Source organism: Barbus barbus, assembly GCF_936440315.1.
Source record: "Barbus barbus genome assembly, chromosome: 31".
Taxonomy (NCBI): Eukaryota; Metazoa; Chordata; class Actinopteri; order Cypriniformes; family Cyprinidae; genus Barbus; species Barbus barbus.
The window spans coordinates 11,804,540-11,831,132 of record NC_136759.1 but is presented as its reverse complement, the minus strand read 5'-3'; the positions used below and the strand labels follow the sequence as shown (position 1 = coordinate 11,831,132).

General features: G+C 37.6%; 1 protein-coding gene across 1 annotated transcript in view; it reads right to left on the bottom strand.

The window, feature by feature from the left end:
* The window catches only part of LOC306851655 (protocadherin-16-like), a gene marked incomplete at its 5' end in the record, with an annotated part of 100,185 nt that overhangs the window by 5,461 nt on the left and 68,131 nt on the right, over positions 1 to 26,593 (bottom strand). Inside the window, 18 exons of the mRNA XM_079388061.1 lie at positions 2 to 140; positions 1,080 to 1,366; positions 1,599 to 1,729; positions 3,782 to 3,933; positions 4,258 to 4,469; positions 4,563 to 4,676; positions 5,284 to 6,150; positions 7,042 to 7,251; positions 7,401 to 7,526; positions 9,490 to 9,729; positions 12,137 to 12,986; positions 15,258 to 15,415; positions 15,897 to 15,993; positions 16,321 to 16,502; positions 17,900 to 18,940; positions 19,317 to 19,553; positions 20,175 to 20,406; positions 21,072 to 21,260. Of these exons, the coding sequence (XP_079244187.1) occupies positions 2 to 140; positions 1,080 to 1,366; positions 1,599 to 1,729; positions 3,782 to 3,933; positions 4,258 to 4,469; positions 4,563 to 4,676; positions 5,284 to 6,150; positions 7,042 to 7,251; positions 7,401 to 7,526; positions 9,490 to 9,729; positions 12,137 to 12,986; positions 15,258 to 15,415; positions 15,897 to 15,993; positions 16,321 to 16,502; positions 17,900 to 18,940; positions 19,317 to 19,553; positions 20,175 to 20,406; positions 21,072 to 21,260 (5,464 nt within the window). The remainder of the gene's footprint in view (position 1; positions 141 to 1,079; positions 1,367 to 1,598; positions 1,730 to 3,781; positions 3,934 to 4,257; positions 4,470 to 4,562; positions 4,677 to 5,283; positions 6,151 to 7,041; positions 7,252 to 7,400; positions 7,527 to 9,489; positions 9,730 to 12,136; positions 12,987 to 15,257; positions 15,416 to 15,896; positions 15,994 to 16,320; positions 16,503 to 17,899; positions 18,941 to 19,316; positions 19,554 to 20,174; positions 20,407 to 21,071; positions 21,261 to 26,593) is intronic.

Below are 26,593 nucleotides of genomic sequence, written 5' to 3'. Positions count from 1 at the left end.
CCATTGCTTGGGTCAATGTAGAACATGTCCTTTGTTGACACGACCCTGTATGTTAATCTTCCGTTCTCTCCAGAGTCCTTATCTGTAGCAGTTACTATGATAACTGAGCTTCCTGCTGGCAAGCGTTCTGCTAGAGTCACCTGCCAAAGACGTAAATTGGTCTTAACACTGACGGCTTTGAGCAGTACATAGCATCAATTTATTTGTTCATTTACTTAAAGAAATATTTTTGTAAATGTGGTGCTCACAGGGAATATTTTCGAAACAAAAATATGTGTCTCTTTGGCATTAAAATAAACTGCAAGTGCCTTTAAGGGGTTTACCAGAGAAAATAATTCATTAAACAGAGTCTAAAACATCAAAGCTTGTGCCATCTGTTATTATTGCAAGGCTCTATAAAACACTTTTGATTAGTCAAATAACTGTTTACTACAGTATATATTATTCAAACATCTTGGGTATTAATTTTGGCAAAGTTACTTTGGAAATGTAATAGGTTACAGATTGCAAGTTACACTATTTGAAATGTAATAGTGTAACTATTTCAATAACTTTATTAAAGTAATGTGACTGATTACATTTGATTAGTTTTTAATTACTTTTCTAAATTTCTAATTAATGTTTTTTAAACCAGGCAGGGTTAACCTTAGAGTAGTACTCAACACTGATTACTGTCAGACTTTAAAATCCTTCATCACTTGAATTAAGATTATAAAAATTAAATTTTAAAGTACACCACCACAAAATCAGACTCAAGCACCTCTTTTTACTTTGAGATCATTCTAAGGTTAAATACTGATTTAAATCATAACAAGATATAGTTTAAGATATATGATACAAAACTTTGCATAGCTATGACCCACTTTGTAATCTTTAACATTTTCATAAGTAACTGTAATTTAGCTACACATTTTTTCTCAGTAACTGTAAAAGATTACAGTCACATTTATTTTGTAATTAAATTATCTAATTTGGTTACATGTTACTAGTTACTCCCCAACATTGTTGGGTACTTCAAACATCTTAATGTACTTTTTCTATCAATGTTCATCCTGAACGTGTGATTTCTCCTAACATACCTCATAAAGGTCCTGGGAGAAGACTGGAGCATTATCATTCACATCCTCCACAAGCACGGTCAGATTTGCGTAAGTCTGTTGTTTGGAGTCCGTGGAGCTGACGGTCAGAGTGTACCATGTTCTATCTTCAAAGTCCAGAGGGGCCGTCAAGGACACCCCACCTCCATAGCGATGTATTCCAAACTTCCCTTGAGTCACTGAGTCCAGAAGCAGGGAATAGGAGAGAGCCGGCCCAGAGTCCACATCATTTCCTGTGACCTGAGTGATTACAGTTCCAATCAAGGTATCTAGAGAGAGAAATACACAATCTTCATAACCCAGTGTGAAATGTAATTTATTGTTTCCGTTTGTGGTTGCACCTTTCAAAAGTATTGCATTTTGCTGAACGCCCACCATTATTGGACACATTGGATACAAATAACCATTAAGGACTTTGGCAAGAAAAACGCCTGGTAATTGAGTCAATCTTTCAGCACGGTGTGCCTCACTGTTTGTCTGCCAGAAAAAATAGGAACTTACTCTCAGGGACCCGGACTTCACGTGGAACAGGGATGGTGGGACTGTTGTCATTCAGGTCTACAATGATCACAGTGAGAGTGGCAGAACCTGCTAACCGAGGACTGCCTCTGTCCGTTGCAATAATAACCAGGCTGGAGACACAACAACAAAATTAGAGTCAGAGTCTGGACATTCTCACAGACAGAGGTGGGTAGTAACGAGTTACATTTACTTCGTTACATTTACTTGAGTAAATTTTTTGGTTAACATACTTTTAGAGTATATTTAAAAATGGGTACTTTTACTCTTACTCAAGTACAGTTTTAGTGAAAAAACGGTACTTTCACTTAGTTACTGTGGGCGACGCTCCTCTCGTTACTTATTGCAATACGTAATAATAAAGTTAAAAATGCTTCAGTTTATTCCAAACGCGCCGTCTACTTTTCTCTGGGCAATGAACGATGCCCATTCGCGAATGATTCATGTTTAAAGGCTCGAACAAACCAGTTGGCAAACCAGTGAATCGGTTCGTGAATCAGTTTGAATGATTCGTTCAGTGTCATCTGAAGGGGTTCTCACTCAGATAACAGAGAGTTTAAGAACATCAAGAGCGATGAAGACGTGGCTTTGGATCTACAGTCAGGTGAAAGCAAATCTGCAAAGGCTATGGTTTGCTAGCTATGAAGATCTTTATTAGATGAACAGTGCTGTCGGTTCCACAGGAATAGATTCGATTGCACTGACTACACGATACCACTATGACATTACCAGTTAGTTATAAATGTACCTTATACATTAAATACAATCCAGAATTTATTCATTAAATAAGCTGTCACAGAGTATGAAATGAACACCCGCCAAACCCGCGTTAGTTCCAGGAGGAATTGCTTAGACACAATTAACATTGATATTTTCACAATATTTACGCTTGCAGAAATAAAGGCTATATTTGTTCATTTTGCAGAACAGACGGAAGAGGATCCGTATTTCGTTATGTTCAGATGTTCTGTATGTGAGGAGATTTCTCTCTTCTCCACATCAGAGGTTATATACATATATAAATAATACATAATTAATAATTCATTAATAACAATTAATATACTTTAAAATATAATTTAATTCAGTGATGCAAATCTGAATTTTTATCAGCTGTTACTCCAGTTTTCAGAGTCATATGATCCTTCAGCAATCATTCTAATATATTGATTTATTATCAATGTTGTTGAAAAAAACAGCATATGCTAGTCAGGCATGTTTTGAAGCTGGGATGCTGGTTTATGCTGGTCTTTTGCTGGTTTATGCTGGTCCTTAGCTGGTCATGTGCTGGTCTTAAGCTGGTTGGACCATTAAACCAGCTCAAACCAGCATCCCATGCTTCAAAACATACCTATACCAGCATATGCTGGTTTTTTCAACAGGGATTTGCAGGTTTTTTTGGAACCTGTGACATTTTGTTAAGGATTTTTTTAATTATGAATAGAAGGTTGAAAGAACAGCATTGATAATAAATCAACATATTGGAATGATTTCTGAAGGATTATGTGACACTGAAGACTGGCGTAAAGGCTAATAAAAATTAAGATTTGCATCACTGAAATAAATTACATTAAAAAATACATGTGTGTATATATATATATATATATATATATATATATATATGTGTGTGTGTGTGTGTGTAAATTGTATCTAAATATCTATATATCTAAATAAAAATAGACTATATTCAGTATATGATCCAAAGTAACTAGTAACTAACTACTTGAGTAGTTTTTTTATCCGATACTTTTTTACTCTTACTCAAGTAACTATTCAGACTATTACTTTTACTTTTACTTGAGTAAATATGTACTTGAGTACAGTTTTTGGGTACTCTACCCACCTCTGCTCACAGACTATTTTTATGCTGACAGGAAAGACATTTAAAACATTTTAAAGTGCAAACTCTACTAATAATCAAATAAACGTAAAATGTTTTCAGGGTATATAAAAGTTTTAACCGCATCGGTGCAACTGCCTCTACAGAAGTGTCATTCTGTCAACAAATACATAGGCATGACTTTTTTCTTAGCCTAAATTATTTAAAATATTTAACATTTTTAATGTAAAAAAGTGATTTTAAGACATTACTTTTCAGTCACTCATTTTTAAGAAGGTAAAAGGAAATGATCTAAACTGCTATAAAAGCAGATGGAAGAACTTAGTACTTGGTCTGTGTCCAGATCTCTCTGTCCATGATGGCAGCGGTGGAAATACTGCCTGTGACAGCGTCGATCTTAAAGAGGCCGCTCATGGACGATGACCTTATGGAGTAGGTCACCTGCCCGTTCTGACCCTGGTCCAGGTCATTCGCCAACACCTGAGGAAATTACCGGTGAAATTGGCAATGAAAATACAGACAGATTCGCAACAGCTGCTCGAGCGTAACATGAACCTCTAAGCAATGTTGGGCTTGGAACTCAAATTATTTAGAAAAAAATAGTTGAAAAAGGGAATTGGTTGTGGCTATGTGGGACAGCTGAGCCTATATTCTCACCATGGACAATGAAAACATTGTGGGAAACGCAAAGGAAACTCTTTTGGCTTGCACTGAAAGTATGCTGTATTTAGGCCAAGGGATGTTGTACTCCACAGCTTTTATGAAGATTCAACCACTGAGAAAACAAATGGGAGATTACTGTACCTGAATGATAGGATGATCATAGCCCTGGGCCTCACGAACATAAGCAATGTAATTGTGAAGTTGAAAGCGTGGTAAGTTGTCATTGATATCCTGTAGGAGAAGGTTAACTGCCATGAAGGAGCTGGAGGATGCAGTTTCAGCCTTGACCACGAGGCGGAGTCGTGGGGTCTCCTCAAAGTCCAGACCTTTGGAGCTTTCTACCCAAATCTCACCTAAACAAGGAATGCATTATGACTAATACTGAAACATCGTTCCCCTTTAGAAGGACTACTGTCATAATAAGATCATGCAATGACTTAGATTACCTGTGCGGGGGCTGATGCTAAAGGACTGCTGCTTGTTGCCACTGAAAATGCTGTAGTTGATGCCACTGCTAGATCCATCAGGATAGTGAGCCTGTATCTGAACAACTGCTGTACCTATAAGAAAAAAAAAAACTTCATTGATTAAAAGGAATTTTTCCATCAACTTGGCATGTATGAAAGATTTAGTGATGCACAATATATCATTACCATATCGGTTAATGTCTGATGTTTTATAATCTCAGTCAATATTGGATATTTAATCATGCATCTCATTTCCCTTAGTTTTATATTTAGATGACTTTTGCCAACATCTAACATTCACAATATTTATCTTTAAAAACACTGCTGAATGTAGTCTTTAGCAAACCTCAAAATTAATATCCTATTTTTTTCATACACTGAGATATTGTGATGCCTAAATTCACTTGTAGTATTTAAAATGAACTGATTTTAGATGTTAGTGTTTTATTTTTTAATTATACAGCAGCCAAATATGTGTTAATATTGTTGCATTCTATTCTAAACTAGACATATCCAATTTTGACAGACGCTTTTACCCAAAGCAACCTACACTACATGTAATGTGTACATTTTCATATCAGGTGTACATTTTCCCTGGGAATTGAACACATGACCTTGGTGTTTTTAGCGCTATGCTCTACAGTTTGAGCTACAGGAATATCAGTTGGATATTACCGATGTACAGTGTTCATTGTTATACCTTTAGCAGCATTCTCCTGCAGGCTAACATCCCTGGTGTTGCGAGCGAAGCGGATGCCCTGGTAACTCTGCTCTCTGATGTACACAATCACAACTCCCAGAGAGGATTGCGATGGGCTACCCTGATCCATGGCCTCCACAATGAGGGTCCGCTGGCTCTGGGCCATCGTGTGGAGCTTTTCGGTGGCCTGAATGTCCCCAGTCAAGGAGTTTATAGTGAAGCCTTTGACAGGATTCGCAAACCGATAAAATACAGATCCATTTGCGCCAAAGTCCTTATCTTCAGCTCTCATGGTGGCCAGCACCTTGTGGTTGGAGAGACTACTGCTGGACACATTGATGATGAGCGGGTCTATGATGAAGAAGGGGGCGTTGTCATTTAAATCTAAGATGTGAACAGTGACTTCAGCCGAAGTGTTACGGGGGTTGGAGGCTGAGGAGTCCATGGCGTAGATTTTAAAACTGTAGGAGGCTACTTTTTCTCGGTCGAGGGCTGCTGCTGTAATAATGCGACCTGTGTGCTGGTCCACAATGAACATGCCTCTGGATTCGTGGCTCAGAAAGTAGACCACCTGACTGTTGGACCCTTCATCCTTGTCAGAGGCTGAAACCTCCAGAACAAGAGACCCTTCTGATGCATCTTCTGATACCTCCACTGAGTAGCTGCTCCTGGGGAACACTGGGCTGTTGTCATTCAGGTCCAAGACACTGATGTCCAAAGTGACAGTGCTGGTGAGGGATGGTATTCCTTGATCTTGTGCCTCCACGGTGAGGGTGTACTTTGCTTTGGACTCTCGGTCCAAAGGCCTGGAAGTGGACAGCACACCTGATTTCCTGTCCAGGTGGAAATCACCAAAATGGTCTCCGTCTGAGAAAAGAAAGTTATGAAAATAACATTGTCATCTGGATTGTTAGTGAGTTCCCTCTCCAGGTATGTGCAATGAAACAATATTAATCAATTTTATCAATGCTAACCAGTGAAGGGTGTAATGTATATTATATATACTGTATATATATTTTTATTATTCAATATTTATTTAATGCAATATAATACACAAATATTTATAAAACTTTATCAAATTAAATATTATATATATTACTTTATCAAATGAACGCTAAGGGAAAATATAAATGGAAATCATTTAACTTTGTCCTCACAGGACCAAGTAATTCATAATAGATCAATAGATCAATTTAAGCGAAATATAATAAAATATTCATAACCATGATAGTTGGGTGTATTTCTTGTAAATATCTTTAACCAAGTGACTAAAAGTACATTACCATTCAAGAGGTTCTTTTTTGAAAATAATATTTTTATTCAGTATGGACAAATTCAAATTAAATTGATCAAAAGTGACATTATTAATATTATTTAGCTGCACAACTGCTTTCAACATTGTTAATAATAGGAAATGTTTCTTATTATTTATGTTTCTTATTGCCAAATCAGCATATCAGAATGATTTCGGAAGGATCATGTGACACCAAAGACTGGAGTAACGGCTGCTAATAAATTAATCTTTGCCATTATATGAATAAATTGCAATGTAAGATATATTAAAATAGAAATAATGAGTTCTGATGAGGTTGTACCAAATGTTGCTACAATGGGGGAAGGATTAATGGCTATCTATAAAACTGAAAATTACTTTAGGCATGTGCTAAACATATGTGAACAATTAGTTGTTTGTATACAATATATAATAATAATTAACATATACTACAACAACATAAGTACTGCTCATGGCATTAATACCAGTGATTTTGTAGTGCACCAGCCCACTGTCCCCGGAGTCTTGATCTGTGGCTCTAATGGTGAAAAGCGTCACAGGCTCCTGGTTCTCAGGTACCTCCAGACTATAGTACACTCTCCCAAAAGCCGGTCTATTGTCATTCTCATCCAGCACTGTGACGCGCACTGTGGTCTTGGCAAAACTGGGCGGAGAACCACCATCTCTGGCATAAACTGTTTATGAGAGAGAGGTTATAAACTGGCTAAACAAATGCGTGCCCAACCGTGACATGACATTGGCAAAAACACAAAATTTCAATCTATGCTCTTAAAAGCATATCATTCTCTGTTGCAATTAAGCAACTGTGCTTTATCTGAAGTACCTGTCAGAGCATAAACCCCTTGGGCTTCCCTGTCCAAAGCCTTGGTGGTTGTTATGACTCCTGTCACCGGATGAATACTGAAATCATCTCCTACAATACTTCCGTATGTCACAATTCCATTAGTCCCTAAGAAAAAAAGGATAAAGACATTATAAGAGATGAATCTACACAGTTTCCTTGAATACAAGTCCAAAATATCACGTCTGTGAAAAGCCCATCATTCTTAAGAGGCTGTGTTCCCTTTGCACAATGGACTTTTCTCACGGAATGGCTAAACACGTGGCACACCCTGCTTTTATTTGCTTGTAGTTAATATCGCTGTCTAAGCAGTTGTTCTCAATCGCCCTCCCCCTGGTCCTTGGATGGCAGATCGCGTGCAAAAGGCGAGCAATCTGGCAGAGTGTCACCTGTTTACCTCGCTAATTGTTCATGGAGAGAAAGTTTATGATCCTTCTGTTTTATTTGCCCCTGAGTAAGTCCAAGAGAATGCCGCGCTCCCCTTCCACAACCCCCCTGGCCTGGCACCAATTAAAACCACACACTTTTAATTGTGATGGGTTTGGCTGTGGTATCCAGCGTTTTCAGAGAAATGTTAGACAAACATTAAAAGGCACTTTTAAAGAGGACGGTGTGACCGTTGCCAACCTCAGAAGGTGGAAATCAACTCTTCTCACTCAATGCGTGCGTTCACATACAGTACCGTTTAGTATCACATCATCAAGTATATATGAGCCATTGTGTGGCTGAGATACAGAAGAATGTAAACAAAATTATTAGGGCTGACAATTTACTGTTAATTTAGTGTGATTAATTAAATAAAGAACATAACGTAATTAATCTTGCTCCTGACACATGTACATTCCACACAGGATTTTCCAACCATCAGACCAATTCAAGATTAAAGTACCAACTTCAAGCCCACAGCTAATGTGTACCTTGCCAAACCACATTTACAGAGAGCACGTTGCACAAAATAAGTAAAGGAGACATTTGTACAAAACGTGTTCTTGCTTGGAATCAGCTACATAGCAAGATGTTTTGTTGAACTACTTTTACATTTGATACGGCATCTTATAAATGTGGCACTCATGACGTAGTCTACATGCATATATAGTAGTGTTGTTATTGTTAACTAAAAATGCAACTAATAAAAATAGTTTCTGTTAACTGAAATAAAGCTAAAATAAAACAAATATTAGAAGAAAAATTGACAAAAGTTGCCTTGCTAACTAACTTGAGTTACTAAAACTGCTAAAACTAAACTGAAATAAAACAAAGCTAAATAGAATTATAAAAAAGAACAAAAATGACAAAAGCACAAAACAAAACATTAAAACAAACAAAAATTAAACCGAAATCTATTTCAAAATATTAACAAATACAGAGAGTAGATATTACTAAAAATTTGTGCTGTAAAACAATTAATCACAATTAATCGCATCCTAAATAAAGTTTTTTGTTTACATAATATATGAGTGTGTATTGTGTATATTTATTATATATATATAAATACAACACATGCATGTATATATCTAAGAAAAATATGTTGTTTAAATATTATATATATTTATATATAATATAAAATATAACAATATAAATATATAAACGCATATACATGTAAATATTTTCAAAATATATACTGTATGCATGTGTATTTATATATACATAATAAATAAACACAGTACACATATTATTTAAACAAAAACTTTTATTTTGGATGCGATTAATCGTGATTAATCGTTTGACATCACAACTAAAAACAATATTAAGAATTAATACTAAAATGACACTAAAATGATGTTTATAAACAGTGGATCAACAACACTTTAGTCAACCCCACTGATTTTTTTTATTTTCTAAATGAAATGATAATATTTATAATTAAATTAAATAGAATTAAATAAATATAATCAATTATTTTTAATTAAAATTAAATTAATTATATTAATTAACACAAATAAATATTACTTACTATAATTTCAAACTAATAAAATGAGCTTCATAAATATTTAAAATACACCACTAGCGGTCCTTATGCAACATAACTTATATAGTTTATATGTTAGCTATAAATAGGAGTGCATTTTACCTTGGTCCAAATCAGAAGCTGAAACCACAAGCACAGTAGTTCCTGGAGGCTGGTTCTCTGCAATAAAAGCTTCATATTCACTTTCCTCAAAGTATGGCGCCTCATCGTTTACGTCAATCACCTGGATTGACAGTAACTGGGAGCTGCTGTGTTGTTGTAAACCGTGATCTTCTGCCACTATGGTCAGGTTGTAGAGGTCTTGCTCTTCACGGTTAATTGGTCTAAGAATAGACAAAGACCCTACAGGGGAAATAAGCAAAAGTGTTAGGCTACCACATGATGAATGTAATAAGCATAGTGTCTGGTATTTATTTTGAGCGATCGCCTGCTGAACTGCATTTAAACAATTACACAATAATGAAGCCATGATGTAAATTGTTTAAAGCAAAAACCACTCGCACTTGAGCAAAGCCTCATTCACACGCTCGCACGGTGAATGATTTCCATCTTGTAGCACACTTTGATCTTGCATAAGCAACATCACAGCACGAAGAGTTGACGCCTTACTGTTGTGTTAAAAATGAGTGGAAGTCATGCAACGTATTCAAAAATGACTTTTTTCCCCATGCAAAGCCCTCCCTACCTGAACACTCACTGAGCCACTGTAACAACTCAACTATCTGGCTGCAGTTTATGAGTTTTTACCACAGCAAACAGAAAGAGCGCATAAACAAGCACTCTAGACACGCAACGGCCCGGCCTGCCGTGCCCTGCTCAAATTTGGGGGTGCCAGCACCCCTGTCGTTAGCCTACCACAAGCGAGTGGCGCTCCTATTGATCCAATCTCAATTTCATGCTTTTAAAGAACCAGACGCAATGATTCAAAGCAGGCTGTAAAGGCATGATGGGAACTGAGACACTAGAGGGTGTTTTCATTCTGTTTCGACTTATTTTTCCCTCTCTTCTATCTCCATAACGCTGAGCTAACATGCCTCTGAGGTCTTAATCTGGTTAGAATTACAAGCTTGAATATTTTCAGACAATTTGACTCCTCACCAATCATGCTCCGATAACGTAAGGGGAAACCAAGAGGAAGAAAGAAGATGCTTTGCTTTTCTATTCTCATATTAATAGTTGAAGGCATTTATAATGAGTTTCCCAAGCAAGTGAGAGTTTGTGAGATCGGTTTGTCATTTATAAAGCAGACAAATGTTATTTTAAAGAGACAGACCACCTAAAATTATCATTTTCTTAGCCCTGTCATACAAAACCTGTAGGATTACAAAAATTTGGTATGGTCTAGCTCCATATTCTAATAAATTCTGGTTAAGTGTGGTGTCCAGAAGCATATCAAGGTCCACAATAATGCACGCCGGAACAGAGAAACACAATCTGTTAATGGTAGAACATGCTGTAAATAGCTACCAGCTGAGTAGTGTGTACTGTCTTACACTCCTGCTTTATGTCATGATGTACTAATGCAAAAACACACACACAGATGAGAGAAACTGTTCCGAACTCACAGCACAGGGCAGAATATCTGGGAATGGATGAGATGCTGAGCTGGCGGTTTTTAGGATTAAGAGAACTAAAGGGCATTTAGAGAATTGCCACTTGGGAGGAGAGGAAAGATGCGAGTCAAGCAGAAATTCAGAATCAAAATGATGCCGCATTTTCCATGCAATGCAATCTTCCACAGAAAAAAAGGAAGTCATAAGGATCTGGAATGACATGAGGGTGAGGAAATGATAGAATTTTAACTAATCGCTTAATGTCCTGGTCGCACATCAGTTTAATCATAAGAAGTTTGCTACTGCTGTTGCATGTCCTGATGTAACTGGTGTTTTGAGTAATTGGCCATAGTATTTTTAAAATCACTCAAAATTCACGACGCATCAAAAAACAAGGTTTCAAAAGCTAAACAAGACGCAAAAATACGCTTGAACTGCAGTTGTGCTTACCCTTCTCAATTTTACATAACCTCCTCATACAATCTGTATGATGTGTAGCATAATCTTATAAAATAAGAGAGAAAAATCACTGTATTTGAAAACAACGTGTTTAAAATCCGTTGCTTTGCCTTGTGGAATAAATGTAAATATACACCGCCGCTCAAAATTTGGGGTCAGGAACATTTCGTTTTTTTGAAAGAAAGTAATTTGAATTAATTTTCTTTTTTTGAAAGAGGTTAATTTCAATCCCTTGTTTACAGAGGATTTAAATTTCAAATAAATGCAGTTCTTTTTACATTCTAATCATCAAAGAATCCTGAAAAAAAAATTACACAAAAATATTAAGCAGCACAAATATTTTCAACATTGATAATAATAAGAAATGCTTCTTGAGCACCAAATAAGCATATTAAAATGATTTTCTGAAGGACAAAGTAACACTAAAGACTGGAGTATTAGCTTTGCCATCGCAGAAATTGCCATTCTCAATATTTTGAAATGAAAAACAATTACTAAAAATGTTAATAACATTTCAGAATACTACTACTTTTTACTCTATTTTCGATCAAATAGATGCAGCCTTGGTGCCTTGGAAATTTTACTGACCACAAACTTTTCATTGGTAGTGTACATTTTGTCAAATAGCTTTATATTGGGGCTTCCATTAAAAAAAAGTATTTTTTTATTATCAACTTTAGAGCATAAATATATAGTGAACACCGTGTATTTCATTCAGATGGAGTTGATTGGTTTACCTGTATCTGGGTTAAGGCTGAACTTTCCTCCAGTGTTGCTGCTCTGGATACGATACGTCACACGTCCGTTCTCTCCCTGGTCTGCATCTACAGCCATGACATAGACCACGACAAAGCCCACAGGCTGGTCCTCCATCACACTCACCACAGAAGGTGAGATAAACACAGGGTCGTTATCATTCACATCAGTGACAAATATGCGGGCTGTGACCGTCCCACGGCGCCGCTGACTGACATCGGGGGCCGAATCCATTGCCTGAACCACCAAGAGTAGTGAAGAGGTCCTCTCATGATCCAACATCATTCCCAGAGAAAGAACTCCTGTGGTTGGATCCAGGAAAAGGAGATCTGGAACGTTTGGCCACTGCTGCAGGATGGAGTAGTGCACTTCACTGTTGGGTCCGCTTCCGTCTTTATCAATGGCCTGGAAGGTGTAGATAGATGATCCAGGATCTGTGTTCTCAGGGACGACTATGATAATGGGGTCTTCAGGAAATTCGGGAGCATGATCGTTGCTGTCCTGGACATCGATTATCAATGTAACAAAGTGACTTTTAGGGAGAGGCATGGAGAAGTCATCAACCTCAATCTGGAGAGTGTATCGAGGAGCTTTTTCGAAGTCAAGCTCACGGGCTAGGTAAACGTCACCCGTCTGGCGGTCTACCACAAAGGTGCCATCACAGTCGGTGCCTCCCACCACAGTGTACGTGACCTGGCCTTCTTCAGGAAGAGTCTGAGAATCAGGTGAACGAACAGACCCCACGATTGAGCCAGGTTTAGCTCCTTCCACTGAATTCAAAGTTATTGGTTGGGAGTTAGTGGTGGGTGATCCTTTATTTGAACTTAAAACCTGTAAAGAAAGACATTTATGTATTAGATTTAGAAACTGAAATGATGAATGCAAAGCACGGCTAAATGTTAGACAATAGGAATGTAAATATTGGTATTATACTGTATATTTTTCATTGCATTAAACTCATGCTTTACAGGTTTAAAAGAAATTAAGAATTCCTATTCAGCTTTTTGTAAGTTTTGCATCATGTTAGTCCCATGTGGTTTTGATAAGTCAATAAAAGCCAGATTTGTGTACTATATTTTTGTACAATGACTTTTTTCTTCAAGACCTAGATTTTACATGGGATCTAAACAGACTTGTTACTGTTAATTGAAATTAAAACAAAAACCATACACACAGACACACACACACACATTTTCTTTTACTTTACATAATTTTGTTCATATTTATTGTATGAAATTAAACAAAAATGTCCTATATTATTTTTATTACTATAAAATACTAGTCTTCAATTAGTTTTTCATTTTATTATTTGATTTGTTTTGAATTAATTTTAAGATACATATCAGAACAAACTTGTAACCCATTTTTAAACTGCAATCCTGCTACATGACTGTTAATGAAATCCAACAAAACAGAAACATACTGCAGCTCACAATTTACAGGGAATGAAAAACAAAACTTTTTTGGGCCTTTTACAAGCTCAAACAACAAACCTGCAAGCATTAATCAGAGTTAATGTGATGGGTCTATGACTGCCAGGAAAAATAATACTGGATTAAAGTAAACATAATCATAATAGGAAACTGTTAGAACATTCAAATGGGCAAATATTCTCAATAAAAATACAGATCCTCATAGATGACTCAAACACTTCAAAGCAAAATAACCTTGCTTCCTTATATGGAAGCCTGCAGTTTCTCTAAGCAGATGAGACATTGTTTTGATAGTTATGAGAGACTGTGTATGTGTGTGCATGCACAGAAAGAGAGATGGAAACAAACATTTAGATAAGGCAAGACACATATACAAACACAGCACATGCGAGACACTAAACCTCAAAACCTATGCGTTAGAACTCAAACAAGTTTGAAAACAAAAGTATGCACTACAATACATGAAAAACGTTTTTTTTTTTTTTACTATGACTAAATCATCGTTATGCACCAGTGTGATTAGTATATTGGCAGTAACGAGATTCTCGAGGCCAAGTCTTCTAATGAAACATAATAGGACAGAGGGGTAATTAATCCCACATTATGCTGTAAATGACATGTCAAAGCACGTTCCAACAAAAGATCTACTTTTTTCACACAGCTGCTTTTGAGTCAAACTATTGATTTCTGAAAGCTCTTTTATTCTAATTAGATATCATTTATGAACTTTATTATTTGTCTTGGCACATACATAACAATATTGAATGGTTATAAAGGATAAATGTGTTTTCCAGGCATTTGCATGCTGGAATTTACTACTGTTGCTGTCCGTTGTGTCCGTTTCCACTCCGTTGACTCGTTCGAGAAATATTAATTTGATCACTGGGGTATTTCACAAGGAGTTTTCTGTTCTTCAAAGGGCTACTGAACTGTATTATGAGACTTTGATGCAGCATAGCAGAAAGCACAGCTGGCACTTGTATCGGTGCAGCTGGGAGTCGGTCACTCCTACTTTGAGTGTTTTACACCGTAATACCACGCTTAAAATGTTGCAGACAACAACGGAAAAAAATGGAGAAAAAAAAGTCTAGGTTAAGACATTCATCTTTGAGCACCTAAAATTAGCCAGCTGAGAGTATTTTTCCCAGTATTGCATGGGGAAGGTTACACGACTTGGACTACAAGAGATGAGTTGGCTATGGAAATTTGCAATGCAAGAATGTAAGCCTTGATTAGGCCAACAAGATCATTTCATATTTCCTTTGCATGATGTTTAACCTGAAAGCGGATGTAAACGGATCCATTCCTGTAGAGGATAATTTACAAGTTCATATTTTCATACAATAGTATTAAATAATTTTGCATATTATGAAAAGGTGATGAGTACATCCATGTGGTGGAAGGTGTTATTTTTAACTTACGACGAAGCCAATCTCTGATATGACGTTAACTTCTATTTTTGAAGGTTTATAGCCATAACTAATCAAGGCACAATATACATTGTTAGGAAATTTGTCAGGAAACCTGCCAAAGAATGAGGGTCCAGAAAGGCTGAAGGCGTGTACTGCTCAGATGTTTAATCCATCTGTCATCCAGTGGATTTAATTTGCATGATTTAGAATGGTTAACAGACCAGGTGTATCTCAACTTAGTCCCCATTTCATCTGACCTGAATTTTCAATGTTATGGTGGAGCTCTGAGCGGGTGAACCTCGGTCCGAGGCCAGAACGATGAAATTATACTCAGGACGCTCCGAATGGCTCAAAGTGGAAGAGGAGCGCAGCTCTCCGGTGTTTGGGTTAAGTGTGAATCGTTCAGCTCTGGGACCTACAGCAAAGACAGGATGGGACGGGTCAGGTTTGTGTGCATCAGCGTGATAAAGAATGATTGGACTGACTATATTTCTACTGTAGAAAGTGTGCATGACTTCAGTTTTGATCCCATCTGGATTTGATTTACAGATAAATTACAGAATGAAATAGTTATGTCAAATTCAGTAAATGTGTTACAAAACACATTTAATGATCTCACACGTCAACACATTACCTTCTACACTTCACATCATGCTGTCTGAGCTGTGATGAATAGCAGAATATTATGGCATGGGTCAGGTATAATACATTTTTGGTACCAGCATACATTTTTAGTATCAATATCAGTGCAGGCCTAACAACAAACTAAATCTTATATTTTTTTATTAAATCAGAAGTTTCCTGTTCATTGTAGACAGACAATATGCTTTGCATCTGGTTTCGACACACTGTAAGACATCAAAACAACATGTTTTGATTCAATGCATCTTTCTTACCAGACATGGAGTAGAAAATAGTTCCATTTTCTCCTTCATCAGGGTCTTTTGCATGAATGGTTCCCAGAAGAAATCCAGATGGCTGACCTTCTAATGCCTGTACAGAGATTTCAGTTAGCATTTTTCTCAATACAGCTCACTTCTGTTTATGAAATCTGTATCATTTTTTCTCTGTCAAATCTTTGTAGAAATTTTAGTTTTGTAAGCATTTTAATGGTTTTTGAAAGAAGTTTCTTACGCTCACCCAGGCTGCATTTATTTGATCAAAAATACATTAAAACAGCAATATTGTGAAATATTAATTACAATTTAACTGTTTTCTATTTGAAAAGACTTAATCTGTAGTACGCATTTAAATTGTACAGTCTTTCTCCTCTGGAAGACATAGCTTTGAGGTTTATGAAGCTAATATTATATCTCATACCTGCAGCAAAAGCTCTTTTCCAGCATGGCTGAAGGAGGGCGCATTATCATTCTCATCCAGAACCGTGATGAAAGCAGTGCCTGTAGCGCTGCGTGGAGGGGTCCCTCCATCCTGAGCCACCACCATGAGCTGGTAGCTGGACTGAAGTTCACGGTCGAGGGAAAGTTTTGTGCTTATCTCACCTTTAAAAGAACAGAACAGATGGGAAAAACACACACACAGAGAGAGAGAGAGAGAGAGTAAGACAAACTATTTTATTGCACTATTTCATCTGTGGCAGAAGGCACAGATGGTACATCCTGACTTCACCAAGAGGAACCCCCACAGTTAGCATGGTGCGAGAAGTCTGGAGCTGTGTGTGATGGCTAGTATGTTCAACAGCTCCACATTAGGGTTGGGTCAGAACAGCCAAATAGTCATTCGACAACGGAATACAGGTTCACTGAGGATGACTAATTTGCATATTTACATTTCTAAAGTTTTTAAAAATGGCAGATTTTCATGTTTTCTTGTCAAAACTTATAAGAGAGCATACTAACAAGAAGCCAGAATAACATTGTTTTTGTGAGGACTGGGATAGCTTTTTGAAATTAAAGGTTATAGTAATTATTTTACCCATTTGTTGAATATCTGTCAGTTTGTATGCTAACAATCAGCAACTGTCAGACTATCAGCATGACAAATCTCTCTTTGTCAGAAAAGATGTTACTCTACATGCACATTCAAAAATTTACCTCCATCAAAATCAGACTTCAAATTCCTTTATTTGAGTAATATGCTCTATTTTTAGTGAGGACTGAAAGTTTGGTTATAGTTACAGTATTTAGCATTTTGAATATCAGTCAGTTAGCAATAGCATGCTAACAATCAGTAACTGTCAGACTATCAGCACACTAAAACGGAAACTAAAGCTGCTACACAAAATTCACAAATTCACCACAAATTTTGAGCAATGTTCCACATTTTTGTGAGGAGTGTGAAAGCTTGGTTATAGTTATTTAGCCTATTTATTTGTTGACAATCCGTCATGTTAGCAATAAGTACATTTCAGAATATGAGCACAATAAAAATCTATTTGGAATTTTTCCTCTAAATTTAAATTCACAAATTCATATCCATCAAAATGAATACAATTACCCTCAAACTTCAAATTATTTGCCTTTTTTTGTAAGAACTATAAAAGCTTGTTTATGGTTACTTAGCCTATTAATGTGCTAAATATCTTAGCAATAAGACATTTAATGAACATGACATGAAACCAGTCAAATAATATAGTGCTTCCACTAGCTGACTAATTCATAACAACTCACCAACTAATCAATTCTCAAAATACATAGTTTTGCACATCCCTACTCTACACAGACAAAGACAATACCGCTAGACTTGTCTAGGCGCCAAGCTAATCTTGTCATTCTGAGTCATAACAACTCACCAACTAGTCAATTTTCAAAATGCATAGTTTTGAACATCCCTCTATACATACAAACATAATACCACTATAATTGTCAAGGTGCCAAGCTGATCTTGTCATTCTGAATCATTTTGGTCTGTTAGACTGTCTGCCATATTTGAAGCTCACCTGTGTGGGAGTTGATCTGGAAGTGGCGATCCAGATGGAGCAGGCGGTAGCTCAGCCGACCGTTGAGACCAGCATCCCGATCACTGGCAGACACCCGGCCAAAGCCAGTGCCTGCCGGCAGGTTCTCACGGACTGCCAGAAACGCTCTCTCTTGGGTAAACCGAGGGGTGTTGTCATTTTCATCCATCACTGACACACGCACTGTAGCGCTACCCGTCTTCTTCAGCTGTCTGTTGCCTGATGTGGCCAGTACAGTGAGCAGGTACATCTCCTTGGCTTCTCTGTCCAGGGCACTTTTCACGAACAGCCAGCCGCTGTCAGACACAATGCCAAACCCTGCAGCGTCACCGTCTGGGTGCAGGTGGTAGGCTAGTGGAGCGGAAGACGTAGATGGCGGCCCAGGGGTGATGCCGCCGTCTCGGTTTACAGCTCGTACCTGCAGGAAGCGAGTGTTGAGAGGTGTGCTTTCCTTCAGTTCTACTCGGTACGTGAGACTATCGAACACAGGGCCTTGGCCGTTCTCTGCTTGCACGTGGATGACCAGGGTGAAGGTAGAACTTAACTGAGGTGCTCCGCTATCTTTAGCAATCACCTGCAGGTCATAGCGAGGCATGGTCTCGTACGACAAACTGCCAATCAGGCGGATTTGTCCGCTGTTGCGATCAATGCTGAAGGCTCTCTGGGCACCGCTGGTGAACAGGTCAAAACTCAGAAGACCATTGGGTCCAGAATCATGGTCTTCTGCTTGGACCTTATACACCACTGTACCCATCCGGGTGTCTTCAGGTAGAATCAGTGACTCAGAAGATGAGGGCAAGAAGATGGGCGCATTGTCGTTGACGTCAGACACTGTAATTCGTACCCTAGTCTGGCCAAAGGCCGGGGGGTTACCGCAGTGCGCCTGGACTTCCAGACTCAAGCTGGGTTGGGCCTCGTGATCCAGAGGTAAGCTCGTTCTCAAAGCCCCAGTCTCTGAATCAATAGTGAAGTAGCCCGTGGGGTCACCAGAACTAATAGTGTAGGAGATATCCTTCGAGACACCTGAGTAGAAAGAGGCAAATGGCCAGAGACCCATTACTTCACAGTGCAGGACAAAGAGTTGTTTTTCAACACATGAGACCAGAATTTAGTGCTTCAAATATCCAAAGCAAATTGTTAAAAAACTAAGCGGTGAAACAGAATCAATGATTAATGTCGATTGTAAATGAGGTGTGTACAGTGGTTCCATACATATTTGTACAAGTGGTGCACCATGGAGAAAAAAGCCTGAAGACGTCTTTCAGCACACTTGAACACAGTCCAATGTGACTGATAAATGTGGGTACACACTGAAATCTGGTTTATGTGTTTTAACATGTTGAATAGGGATTTGTGACCAAAGGGGGGAATAAAAAACCTCTGAGATTAGCTCACCCACCGTTCTTAGTGCTGGCCCGCACAACGCCAACTTGCGTTCCACGCAAGGCATCCTCAGAGACCACGAAGAAGTACTGAGCTTGCTCAAACACAGGGGGGGCGACCAGTCCTGCCACTATGCTGATGTTGACCCTGGCATTGACTGGAGCAGTAAGGCCCCCACCATCTTGGGCTGAGACCAACAGAGTAATGACTGAGTTTGCCTTTCCATGTAGAGCGCGCGACAGTGAAATCACTCCTGAGAAAATGCACACCCAGAAGAAATATTTTCATTAAGTTATCAGAATTAAGTTATCCACAAAGGTATCAGAATACATCAAGACACAAAGCACAATACCTCTTCATCCTATACACACACTACCATTCAAGTTTGGAATCAGTACAATTAAAAAAGGAAAGAAAATAATCGTTTTAGGTTAGACTTTATTTTGATAATCCACTTTAGACTTTCTACCAACTATAAGTAACTTTACAACTAGGTGTCAAGTAATTCTCTTTAATTTGCAACTACATATCTACTAACTCTCTGAGTAGGTTGTTAGGTTAGGTTAGTAGAATAAGTTGATATATACTTACAAAGTTTCTCATAGTCAGTATGTAGTATGTTGTAGACCCATCAAAATAAAGTGTTATAAGATATTAAGCAGACAGTCTACTAATACTCTAATGACTGCTAGTTGATATGTAGTTGCAAAGTTACTTATTATTAGTAGAATGTCTAAAATGGACTATCAAAATAAAGTGTTACCTAGCAACCTTTAAAATTTTAAATGGTAGTGCTAGTCACACATACACACCAATTAAAAATACATCCAAGCTATTAATGACTAAAATTAATGTGTACTTTTAATAGTCTCACCAGTATCTTTGTTGAGGGTGAAGAAAGGTGAGCTCCCTCCAGGTACAGTACGATATGTCACTCTGCCGTTCTCTCCAGCATCTGGGTCGTGAGCAGTCACTTTCAGGACAGAGGTTCCTGGGGTGCTCTGCGTACTCAGGCTCACTGCATAGTTCAGAGGATAGAACGCTGGTCGATTGTCATTTATGTCTATCAGGTCCACACGCACATAGGCCACTGAACTAAGTCCGCCCTAGAAAAACACAGCCAAGATTAAATGTTATTTAATGGTCATTAAAGATTGAACTGATCTGAACATACTAGAAAATCTAACTAGATAATAATACAGTCAACTGATGAAGGCTGACTCCATAGCCTTAAAATCTTAAGACACAGGAACCATAACACAGTTGACTAGAGTAACTACACTAGACAAATCATTTGGATTAAAATTAGCAAGAAACACTGAAATATTTCAAAGGCTACTTCTAGGGAGGAAATAGATTGATTATATTCCCTGTAGTGAACTGCAAGCTGCCAAGTGCACAGTGTACATGTGGGATATGGTTCTTGCTGCTAAACATCTTGCCCGCCTGGCATCCCATATGGAGCAAATGGCATGTCAGGAAAAGCCTCAACTTATTAAATATTACAAGCTGATGCTCTTTAGGGCCCAGCTGCCCTTGAGTGCTTTAATGTGTCTCCTGAAATTTCCTTTCTTTGACACCTGGCTTTTAAGTATTACTTAGGGCACAGGATGCTAAACCACTACTGAAGAATTACTATGCAGGCAATTTTTTCCTCACTGGCTTCCTAAATATACATTATTTGCTGCACTTCTGAAAATAATCCAGTCACAGTTGATGTTACAATTGAATTGTTAAGGGATGTGGTTGCTGGGAATCACTGGACACTCACCCCATCCACAGCTGTGATGGTGAAGTCGTAGTTGGCTGGTCCCTGGTCACGATCCAGGCTGGTGGTAGTACAGATCTGTCCATTGTGCTTGCCAACGCTGAACTGAGACGGGGTCACACTGCCTGGACCAGAGCCCAGAGAGTAGGAGATGGAGCCAAAAGAACCACCATCCGCATCAGTAGCTGTAACCTGGAAGAGAAGAGAACACATTAGATTAATGTTTAGCCAAATGTCCCGAAAAGTTTAAGGAGAGAAGCCAGACACTTTCAGTGCTTGGGATCAAGTTTCAATGGCATTTAATCAAAGGTCTTGACCTTTATGTTAAACAGTAATTGTCTTTATACTGAATAGGAATAATTATGTAAGAATTAATATCCAACCAGCCGTACATGGCTTTTAGGCTGAGGGAAAAAATGAAATCTCAATATTTTAAGCCTTTTTTTCATAACATCTGATATCAATACTTATATGCAATATGCATTTGCCCTGAAATCATTCAAAATAATATTTTTCAATGGTTTCATATAAACAATAATTTTTAAACAAACTATTGCCAAATAAATTACAAATTTTAAAAAGTAAAGTAAAATAAAATAAATCTACTTAAAAATTATCATGGCGTGTTTACAATATATATATTTTTTCAATATATATTAATAATAATAAATTATATTTATATATTTTTTATAAATTATATTTATATATTTCAATATGATAATAGTTTGGAAATAAAAATCAATATTTACCAACACATATTTTTATTTTAAAAAATTAGGTACAAATTGAAATGTATGATTGAAACTAAGGTTAATTTAAAACCAGTTCATTAAAACAGCTTGAACTGATTAGAAGAAATAGAAACTTCACTGCTAAAACTGAAATGAGACTATATATTAAATATTTAAGTTAAGTATATAAATGAGACTACATATTAAAACATTGATTAAAATGCTGTTACTTTCACAAGTCAAGGAGAGATTGTGAAACAAAGTTATTTGATCTTCAGGAAACAAGTCTAAATAATATGTGCATTGTAATACAATGTTGAATATTTTAAAAAAAAATCTATAAAAGTATATATTAAAAAATGTAAAGATAGTACACATATATTGTGAATATTCAACATGCCCTCCAGCTCTAGCTTGAATTTAAATTTTTATATTCTTCATTTTATATTCCAACAACACTCAGCACTTTCCTGTCACAAATAAACCCAATACCACTGAACACATTTATCTAACTTGGTTCACAGCCCTTGGCAATCAAACGTTGCTCTGGTGCTCTGCGGCAGGTACATATACTGCGATAAACTAAGAGAGCACACGGAGAGCTCCTCTGCTACACTTGGGTTTGATCAATCAAGCCAAAAGGAGGGAAGCTACTGGCAGCTTGCAGACATAAAGACTTTCACAGCCACAGCGCACAGCTCAAGAGAAAACATCAGAGAGATAAACAAATGAAACGAGAGAGAGAAAGACAGAAAGAGACCTGTATAGAGGTGATGACTATCTGGGAGAAAATGAAATGCCATTCCACGCAAATACGGAAAGTGAAATTACTTTCTATTCAGCTTCTTATTCTTATTAAATCCAGCTTCGGCTGACATTTACCAACTCTTAAACAACATTACACTTCGGCCATGAGCCGTCTGGAGTGGATGACGGCTGAAACTGTGCAAACAGATCCTAATGACATTGAGAAGAGGGTATCCGAGTCTGAGATTGGGTTCTGGCAGAGGCCGTGGAGCAAGTGTAGGAAAAATAATCATCATGAAGTCAAGAAGTCTCAGCCCACAGTGGAGAGATGTTCCACCTTTCAACCATTCAAGCCCCTGAAGCAAACTCTGATATTTTACAACCAAGCAAGGGGGGCCACGATATTCATAAACACCACACTACCTATCTTTATTCCCCTCATGCTAGCTTGACAGAAGTTGGACGCCAGAGGCCTGAACAGTGAGAGCTTGAGGTAACAAACCGTGAAAGGGGCGGTTTGACCAAGGATCTGCTTCATGGACAAAGCCATTTTCCATAAAAGCCTGGCTTGGACAGAGAAAGCTGGGAAACGTCTGGGGGGACTCGTGGGTCTCAATGTAGTCCAACTAAAGAGCTCCAAAGCAGCACTATATTTCCTCTCAGTCACAGCACTGTTTGAACAGAAAAGGAAACATGTTGGTCACAATAAGAAATCATATATTTATTACTGTTCTCAACAAGCCATCTTTAAAACATCTGTCAGGTTGACTATATGTGAGGTACATGCAATAAGTCGATGGGAAACAATCGGTATTAAGCACGTAAAAGCTTCAAAGGTAGAAGACTGAAACCAGAAGTGGGATTGAGTTTCTTTTTCCATCTCACCAACAAAAAGGATTTAAATAAAGTGGCTTCTCAAAAATGGGGAGAAACCCAAGCTCATAATTTTGAGAGTGTGTTTGAATATGTGGTGAGATGCCAGTAATCATGATGACTGATTAAATGATTGTCTTTTTTGGTCCTGAGGGGCACCTAAAGTGCATGCAAACACAAAAACAGGCATATACGTGTTCACACACACACACACACACAGGAGCCGAGGGATTTGGGCATGTACTGTTTAAGAACTGGGTTGCCTTTGCCAGTACAACAACAGTTCATAAGAAGTTTAGTGGAATCTCAATCTTTACTGAATCATAAGTGGGTCAAAGTGTGCTTGTGCTGCTTTCTCGAAATCTCTGCTAAATCCTCTGTGCTTTTCCTCACCGTAACTCACGAAGACATGTAGACTCAGACACGCCAACAGCACACAAGAGCTAGATGACCTCAAAAACTGAATTTCACCCAATACATTTCTTAACTCGTCTCAAACGATATAAACACTACATCACAGTTGTTTAAAAAAGCTAAAATGTGTCATTTCTGCACCTCTGAAGTTAATTCCAAACATTCAAACACATTTTCTCTGTCTTACATTGGTTGTACAAACCGATAGTCCCACCCCCAAACCATTGGTTGAGCCAATGTTACTCTCTTGGGATACTCAAACAAACAGAGGTTTGGTCTTTAAGTTAAGTGTGGTTTAAATGTCATAATTTCTTTTCAGGGTGTGAAAGTGAGGCAAGAGTGAGGACGTTGGACACATTCTGGAGCTCTAACGGTTCCCTCGTCTCTCTCTCCTTGTGCGAGCGAAAGATGCGAACCGCCCTGAGTGAGCCAAGCGAGACTTTGGCTGGACGAACTGTTGCTGAGAAACAAGCCAAAGGAATCCAATGCAAACTTGTAGAGTTTTGTGGTTCATCCACCATTCCTCTAGACTCCTTTTTTTGGGGGAGAAAAAGAAACATTCAAGTAAGCGAATATAAGATTAACAGGGAGAAAGAATAAGCTTGTCCAGTTCTCGTTAGTTTTTGCTAATGCAATGGATATGGTTTCACTGCATTGGGTTTTCTCAAGGCTACACAGCTCATTTAGTGACTAATGTATAACTGAGAGACCTGACTGATGCTTTCCCAAGAGGAACTGCTGTATATGACATTGAAGGTTTTCGATTTGCTAATTGACCACCTTGGAATGAAAATGCACCACTTTTACTTGGATGTCTGTAAAATGTCTTTCGACAAACCACTGACTCAAGGTCACCTGTAAGTTGGTAATTTGATCACAAAATTGCTTAGTTTTGTGATTGATAGAGGACTGTGAAACTATTCTGTTCTTGAACATGCAAATTAAGTTCAAGATCATCCAACAATGGTACAGGATACATAGATTTTCTACATATAGCTCATTTAGCATGAAGAACTGCTTCATTTAATTCTGTGGCACGTTCATATTCAAACAAAACATCTTACAGCATTCGAGACCAAACCATCTGATCAGGAAGCTTTCATAGCCAAACCAAACACTGTAGTCGACAGAACAGTTTGTGACCTTGCTAACAAGCCAATCAGAGTGTGTCAGACAAATACTCTTTTGCAAAGCCCGTTCTGTACTACTGATCTTCTCAGTGAAGACATCAATAAGCATAAAATCAAAGATTACATCAGCCAAACACAGACAAAACCCCCAAATAACAGCAGTACAAGACAGCGAGTTGGTGTAACTTGGCACTGGGGTCATCTGGAACGACGCCTCTTATACAAATATAACATGGGGAGAGTACAGTGGTGACTTTGCTTAAATAACAAGCAACCCACAGAGTGATCCAACTGAAACAGCGTGATCTCACGTAAAAGAGCTCAGTTTCAAACATCTTGCCTTCTTTGCTGCTATTGTCAAGAGTTTTACTGAAAGAAATAGCTGTTTTTATTTAAATGTTGCACAAATTTGCAGCAAGTTCCACATATGGGAACTGTGGTTTAGTTGAGAATCTATAAAAGGCTAAAACACAATACAGGAACTAACAAAAGTTAAAGAAATAGTTCACTCAAAAATAAAAATAGCTAAATTTCATAGCAGCTATTTGCAGTACACTGAAAGTGGTGTGGGTCTGAGACTGTCAAACCACAAAAAAGGACCAACAAGCATTTTAAAAAAGTATCGTAAAAGCAGTTAACAGCTATAATGAGTCCAATACAGAGTTTGATGGAAACAGAAAAAGTAACAATGCTAACAGACAAAAGTCCTGACAATATAACTGATTAAACTTGGCTTAACTTTAAAACAAATACAATCTTTGTCTATGTAGCAGATTAACAAACTGACAAAAAGTAAGCACCTTATACAACATTATACATTAACCAAATACATAACCAATTTTTAAAACATGTCATTTATTTATTGGGAGGTCTGATTCATTTTACAGAATTGGATTGTTTGGATGAATCTTTTCAATGAATTAAAGAAAGCGATTCACCAGTAAATTTGAGTCACTGGCTAATATTCAAGCACAGCATTTTACAATCTTTATTGTGATAAAATACATGTGTAGTTAAACACTGTACAGTACAATTCACTGCACTTCAAATCTATCAATGACAAACAGGAAACAGTTGAAAACAACTAGAAAAAAGACAAGCCTTTAAACATTAAATTAATTAAAAGAGCAGATCCAAAATATTTATTTTTTAATGGAGGAAAAAGTACAGACATTTCTCTAAATGTAAGACTGAAATTATTAAATGATGACAAGATTTAAATTTGGGGGTAAACTGACCAACCAAGGCATCTAGTTTAAAAGTGGTGTTTGCTGTCTGAAATCTAGAGTTAATATCAAAATCTCTCAGTTTAAGCCACAATATGGCTTTCATATTTTCAATCTGTTGCTATATCTCATTTCATTCCATAGCGGGGAAGATAAGAGATCAAACAGAAAACAGCACATTCTTTTCTCAGAAGGATACTTACAGACAAAGCCAAGCACACCATAAACATACTATGCTCCCAATAATTTCAATACAGCGTTTTATTGAAGCCATCATTCACATCATATGACTTCAGACAGACAAAAACAGCACACAGATGGACGATTCCCAAACCGACAGGAGGACATGCACGAACAATGACTGATGGATAGATACAAATAGGAAAGCAGGGATTGAGTAAAAA